General features: G+C 43.6%; 1 protein-coding gene across 4 annotated transcripts in view; it reads left to right on the top strand.

The window, feature by feature from the left end:
- The first annotated feature begins 1029 nt into the window (after positions 1-1029).
- The window catches only part of CCDC15 (coiled-coil domain containing 15), a 56142-nt gene continuing 50045 nt past the window's right edge, over positions 1030-7126 (top strand). For 3 of the 4 annotated variants that reach the window (XM_040976768.1, XM_040976769.1, XM_040976767.1), the window contains exons 1-3: positions 1030-1527; positions 4269-4418; positions 4915-5106. In XM_040976768.1, the coding sequence (XP_040832702.1) occupies positions 1348-1527; positions 4269-4418; positions 4915-5106 (522 nt within the window). In that variant the 5' untranslated portion in view covers positions 1030-1347. The remainder of the gene's footprint in view (positions 1528-4268; positions 4419-4914; positions 5107-7126) is intronic. The other variant, XM_040976770.1, reaches the window with a different exon arrangement.

Below are 7126 nucleotides of genomic sequence, written 5' to 3'. Positions count from 1 at the left end.
AGACTACATTGACCTTGGTCCCCAGTGAAGTCTCCAGGAAAAGCATCTTGAAGAAACCTTCTTCAACATCCAACATTTCCCCAACCTTGCATTCTTTTTCTGCTTTGACAACACAACGCGCATCAATATCAGACATATGCATTGAGGTTTATTTGGTTACTTCCTTTTACTATATTGTAAAGTTCCAGGAGCACAGCAGATTTGTTCTATTCACTTACGTATATCTCCAGTGCCAACAACACTGTGTTATATAGAAAGGCTAAAACAGGGGCTGGCACAGGTAGGTGGCAAGCTAATCCAAGCCTTGCGGTGTCAGTATCCCATACGGGCCCTGATTCGTGTCTCTGGCAGCTCCATTTCTGATCCAGCCCCCTGCTTGTGGCCTGGGAAAGCAGTGGAGGACGATCCAAAGCCTTGGGACCCTGTACCCAAGTGGGAGTCCTGCAGGAAGCTCCCGGAAAAAACGGCTCAGCTCCGGCCACTGTGGCCATTTGCGGAGTGGACCAGAGGATGGCAAAGCTCTTTGTAACTTTCAAACAAACGTGTATATATTAAAAAACTCAAAATAATAGTCGTTGATTCAGTGGGTATCCCACAGGGATAATGAAAAATCCCTGGATTACAGCGGAATTTAGAGTAGAAAGGCTACGATGTTCAAAAATATGCATACGTTCGACACAGCGATGTAGGCGTAAGCAGTTGCACAAATGGATCCGTGCCATTAATCTTAATTTTTCCTCTAAGAAGCCTGTGGTGTCCACCTTCCTGTGGCTTGTTCCGTGCTTCATTTAACCGAGACCCACGGTCCGCTGCTCATTTGCTCACTAGAGCATTTGGGATGGTGCCAGCGTCGACACCCTCCGCGGCTTCAGGAAACTCACTCTCCCCGACCCGCGGTCGGACAGGAAGCGGCAGTGACGCACACCTGGAGCCTGCAATCCCGCCCCTCGGGCCTGTCGGGACCCGGGATTCGGCTCGGGGCCCGGAAGGGGCGGGCCGAGACCGCCCAGCGGACTGTGGCGGTTCCCCTGAAGCTGTTACCTTAGCGCCGGAGTCGCTGGGAGCTGTGGCGAGCAGCCGACTGTCCGCCGCTGTGCCAGCCTGTGTGTCGCTCGTCGGTGCCCACCTCGGTGTGCCCGCTCCTGGCGCCGCGCTGAGCCTTCTCTGCAGGGAAGGAGTGGTGGCTTGTGCGTCTTCCCGCTTCCTTCCCTCCCTTCCCCTTCTCTCCAGATTCCTTGCTTTTCCACTCCTCGCCAGGGGTCTGCCTCTTCCAGGACTTACTTTCTTTGGAAGATCTTAAGGCTTTTGTTTTCGTTTTTCCTCCCTTCCCTCCTGATTAGGAGTCAGATGCCAGGAAATATGGCGCCCCTCAAGAAGCCTCCAGATGCCACAAGGTTGCCCCTTGCCTTAAACCCGCGTAAGAGCAAGGCCATCCTGGCAGTGCTGGCCGAGAGGAACCAGGCCGTAGTACCAGTTGGAGCTTGGGTGGAACCCGCTGTCCCAGACAGTTCCGACATCCCAGCCTATGTGAGTGTCAGATGGACCACTTCCCCGAGCTCTGAGCCTCCTCTAGTCCGTGACGTGAAAAGCCGAACCTCTGCCCATGCGCTTTCTATTCTGACATAAGTAAACAAAAACTAAAAAAAAGCCATGGGATTATTAAAACCGGTCTTTTGACAGTGTTTGTTGAATGAGTACGTGATGACATTTGAGAGCTTTTTCAGAGGTTTGTAGAAAAAGAGAATTAAAAACGAAGTTTATTTTGATAAAAAAAAAATTGAGATCTATGCATAGTTTTGGATAATATGCATTTTCCGTGAACTTCTTCAATAGTCTGTGGTGGACCTTAAAGAATGGTGATGCAATCAATGCAAAAGATGGGTGGTAGTATTTCAAATAGAGGGAGTTTTTTGCAGTGTTAACATGAGCATGTTTTCACAATGATCCTCCTGTTTCAGTTACGTGGGGACAGTTTTGTAAGTTTTGACAGTCTTTCTTCAAATTTTCTTGGGACATTTGCCATCCTGTTTTATGGTAGGTGGCTTATAGATGTATATTTTCTGATAGATTGTGAACATCGTGAGCATTTGGAACAAATCTAACAAAAAATCTTTACATCGTTACTTTTATCTTGAATAAATGCTGCCTGATAAGTGGAGACAGTAAATATGGAATGCATAGAATGTGTGAAGAAGGTTTACCCCCACCCTGCCGATTTCCAGAAAGGCTTTTGAGAGTCTTAGTAGGATATAAGGAAGTGCTCAGAATATGATGCTTCCTCAAGAAAGAAAGGTGGGATTTTTGGTTTGATGCAGTCTGACAGAGTTTAGTGAAATATTTGGATAATTAGAGAAGATGATTCTCAAAGGGAGATGGGGACAGCAGGAAGTAGAGGATTCTAAGGGGAGTTGGGTTGGAATGGAAGTAGAGCAATGTATTAGAACTGGTTTTGAAGTCGAAGTAGCCGACTGTAGGAAGTGCAAAACTTTGGAAAAGATTAACTTGTTGTAATATTTTCAGGTGAATTCCATGACTAAGTTGTGTCATGAAATAGACACTGAATAGAGCCTGTGACTGTGATAATTTAGGCATGAATTATGATAACAAAACTTCCTTGGTGGCCAAAAATTGGGGGAAAAGACCATAGAAAACAGTGGGTAAAGAGGGACTGAAAAAGGGTGAGTGCCAAGAAATACCCCACAAGACGCATTCATATTTGGCACACAGATATTTTTGGCTCTTAAGTTACTAATTTTAAGTTACAGTTTTTAATTGCTTAAGTTATGACATATTTATAATGTTAGTGCAATCAAAATATCTAAATTTGGCATCGTTAAGTTTTTTCTGATGTTTCTCTACATTATAACTCACATGTGTATAACACGTCTTATTTTCTGAAAAAACTGTGGTCGTTTTGAACTGGGGGAGTTTAAGTATCAGGTGCTTATTGCTTCAGCTTATCTAATGTGGGAGTCTGAGAAAGGACTGTGTGAGCACACAAATGCCAGGAAACTTGATGCTCTGAAAGGAGGGGAGAGCGTCTTTAGAGACTCTTGCATGAACTAAGTGTTTGTTTCATTACCTGTGAATTACCTAACATGAGGTCTTGGCTTCTTGTGAGAAGCACTTCATTTTGTTACCTCCTTGACAGCCACTAGGGTGTGAAAAAGGCTGTGAGAGTGAGGCTGGTGCTGTAGCACAGTAGGCTAAGCCTCTTTTTGAAGTGCTGACATCCTACGTGGGCACCAGTTTGGGTCCGGGCTGCTCCACTTCTGTTTCCCGCTAATGTCCTAAAAAAGCAGTGGAGGATGGCCCAACTCCTTAGGTCCCAGCACCCACATGGGAAATCTGGAAGAAGCTCCTGGCTTCAGACTGGCCCAGCTCTGGGCCATTCAAATAAATTAATAATAAATCTTGAAAAAAAATGGCTTGAGACTGGTGTGATGAGTCACCAGGCTAACCCTCCACATGCAGCTTTGACATCTGTATGAGCACCGATTCTAGTCCTGGCTCTCTATTTCTAGTCCAGCTCCCTGCCTGTGATCTGGAAAAGCAGTAGTGACTGACTCAGGTTCTTGGGATCCTGCACGCACAGGGGGAACCCAGAAGAAACTCCTGGTCCCATTAGGGCTCGGCTCCAGCTGGTGTGGCCATTTGGGGAGTGAACTGGTAGATGGAAGATCCCCGTCTCTGTCTCTCCTCCTATCTAAATCTGGTTTTCAAATAAAATAAATTTAAGAAAAAAATTGTTTTTAAGATTTGTTTTTATTTTTATTGGAAAGGCTGATATACAGAGAGGAGGAGAGACAGAGAAAAATCTTCTGTCCAATGATTCACTCCCCAAGTGGCCGAAAAGGCGGGACCTGAGCCAATTTGAAGCCAGAGGGCAGGAGCTTTTTCTGGGTCTCCCATGTGTGTGCAGGGTGCCAAGGCTTTGGGCTGTCCTCTGCTGCCTGTCCAGGCCACAAGCAGGGAGCTGGATAGGAAGCAGAGCTGCTAGGATTAGAACCACCATCCATATGGAATCCTGGCATGTTCAAGGCAAGGACTATGACTGCTATGCTATTGCGCTGGGCCCTTTAAAAAATCTTGACAGGCTATACACCACACTGTTGGTAATGATTGCTTCTCTATATTTTTTGGGGGTCTCTTACTCTTCTGGTTAATAGAACTGAATTTTTTTTTTTCAGAACTGTACCCTTACTGCTGTGTTTTAACAATTGCCCCAAGGGACAAAACGACTTGTTTTCTGTCTTTTGTCTTTAAAGACTTCAGCCCGTGTGATCGAAGAAGAACTGAAGGAAAAACTAAGAAAGAAACAAGAAGCTCTAAAACGTTTCCAGAGACAAGTCAAACACAGAGTAAACCAACAGATTAGGCTGAGGAAAAAGCAACAGCTTCTGAAGTCGCGTGAGGTAGTAAGTTGAAAAATGGGGCCGACTGAAGACGGGTGTGAGCTATGAGGCCCACCCAGGAAGTAACACAGTTAATTCCGTGCTTTCTCTAATCTAGGAAGGCAGTGGGTTTTCATTTAGGGGAGCTTTTATTCTTATTTCGTTCGGACTATTTTGTTTAAAGTAAAACCAGGATTTTTGGATCTAGAGTTGACTCTATTAGGTTGGTGACTTTGGGCTGATTTCTTAACTTTCCTTATTATAGTCTGTCTCTTTGACTCTAACATGGCAATATGATATTTGTTTCATTGGGTTGTGTGACAATTAGGTGAGAAAACCTGAAATATTAGCAGATAGTAGGCACCTGGTAAATGTTAATTTCTCGGCCAGCTGAAGCGTTCCCTCTACCTAATTGAAACATCTTTTTGACTACTTAGTAGAGGCCTTGTTTGATTGCACTGACTTGGAGAGGGATCTTACCACCCTTCCTGAACCCCCATCGCCTTCCTCCTTCATGTAGGCAGAAAAAGAAGGTTCCATGGCCATGCAGTCTTCACATCCAGCATGCTTCACTCCTAAATCGACAAGTATTTTTCCTAAACATTTGAATGCTGTTGTTGGAAGTCCTGGCTTAGTTCCCTCCCAGGTACTTGGAGATGGGCTACAAGATGCTGAGAATGGCAGTGAATTATTCCAGCAACAAGCCCAGGCAGTGAGTACATACTGGTTTGATTTTATGTCTATGCTTTTTTTTTTTCTATCCTCTAAACTAAAAATGTGGGGGATTGCAAGATAATATTTAATTTTTTTGTATGTATATATCACGATTTGCACTTTTGGGAGTAAGGCAATTTTAGAGGCATCTAAGGAAAAATGCCAACATATTAGAGAATTTAGAACTTATTACAAAGTATTTCCTGGAAACAGATTTTCCCAATTTTACTGAAGTTTCATTTCAGATGTCAGTATCAACTAGTAGCATACAGACAGAGCTAAACCTTTGTTGAAGAGAATTCTGGTACACATAAGGGTCCTTTTGTTTATTATTTTTCTTTGACTCTTTCTCTTATTTATTTTAATTTGATTACCACAGTGGATGGATCTATACTTAAAGGTCAGGTAATAATATAGCAAAACTTCATATCTGTAGAATTTTGGGAAGAATATAACTTTTATTCGCTGATTTGTGCTATAGGCCAAATATTTTAGAAAGTAACCACTGCGAGGAGACTCATCCACTCGGATCACTTGTTGCATGCATTGGCGTGTCAGCAAGTTGACCTTGTGGGTTCATGGGGAGGAGATGCGACCGAAAATCAATGGGGAACAGTGTTCTCTTGGGCAACTGACAAAGTTTATTTCCAGGGTTCCCGTTTACATACATTTAGCAAAGCAACACTTCAAACATAGTTCTGCTCAGACATTGGTTACAGTGATCAGGTTTGATATGCAGCTCGTGTCACAGGTGTGTAAGCAGGGAGTTCCAGGAAAGCTACCAAGGTACCAGGATCACAGCGCCATTGGTGTGAGAGATTGATGGGGAGCACTAACTTGAGCTGGGATAGTAGGCTAACTAAGCACAGATGTTCTCCATGTATCAGGGGAGCATGAAGGCACATCCAAGGACTCACTGAGTGTGAGAGTGCACTCTGGGTGAGAGGCCCTCCACCTCCTCTGTCCTGGAGCCTCTTCTCAACAGGATCCCGCAGGCCTGCGCTGTGCCAGCTACCTCGTTGGATGTATTCTGACACATGTCACTCCTTAATCTCTGAGCCAGTGCTGAATTGATGAACTCTTCAGCTCTCCTTGGGTCGTGTTCTTTACCTTATTCAAAAACATTGTTGGGCCTGGCACGGTAGCCTAGTGGCTAACGTCCTCGCCTTGCACATGCCAGGATCCCATATAGGCACCAGTTTATATCCCAGCTGCTTCACTTCCCATCTAGCTCCCTGCCTGTGGTCTGAACAGGCAGTAGAGGACGGCCCAAAGCCTTGGGATCCTGTACCCACATGGGAGACCTGGAAGAAGCTCCTGGCTTCAGATTGCTGTAGCTCCAGCCATTGTGGACACTTGGAAATGAACCAGCAGACAAAAGATCTTTCTCTCTGTATCTCATTCTTTCTGTATATCTGCCTTTATAATAATAATAAAAAAAATCTTTAAAAAATATATTCCTAGGGATAGGAGGGGAAGAGAAAGAAAGTGGGATATGATGATGATGTTTTATTGCCTAAACTAACATGGTTGGTTATAATTCAACTGGTCTGTTATTATAAATAGGAAAGCTTTGGGAGCATATGTTATCAATTGAAATACTGATAATATTTTTGTCTTTTTCCACAAGTTTGTCTTTTTCTTATTATTTGATTTGTAGCAATCTTTTTTTTTTAGATTATATATTGGTCAGGAAATATTTATTGAGCTAGGCACTGCAAAAAGTAGAAGGGGATACAACATTGACTAAAATGGACACAGTCTTTTCCTTCCTGTGACTTTAAGTGATAAATTGAGGACTTTACTTCATCTGTGTAGGAATGAGTAGAACTCGCCAGCCAGCAGATATCTGAATATGCATGTTAAACAGTGTGGAGATTCTAAAGAAGTGTGAAATAATTCTATGGGTTTGTATTTCCAGGGAGAGATAAAGATAATAAATCCACAAACTAGAGAATAGTATAGAGACATTTACTGTGTTTCACGGAAAAAGTTGTTCTCTGGGAGTTTAGAAATTT

Source organism: Ochotona curzoniae, unplaced genomic scaffold (assembly GCF_017591425.1).
Source record: "Ochotona curzoniae isolate NIBS_2020 unplaced genomic scaffold, NIBS_Ocur_1.0 contig_2723, whole genome shotgun sequence".
In the NCBI taxonomy this organism is placed as follows: Eukaryota; Metazoa; Chordata; class Mammalia; order Lagomorpha; family Ochotonidae; genus Ochotona; species Ochotona curzoniae.
The sequence above is the reverse complement of the archived record's forward strand: the minus strand, read 5'-3'. Positions and strand labels throughout refer to the sequence as shown.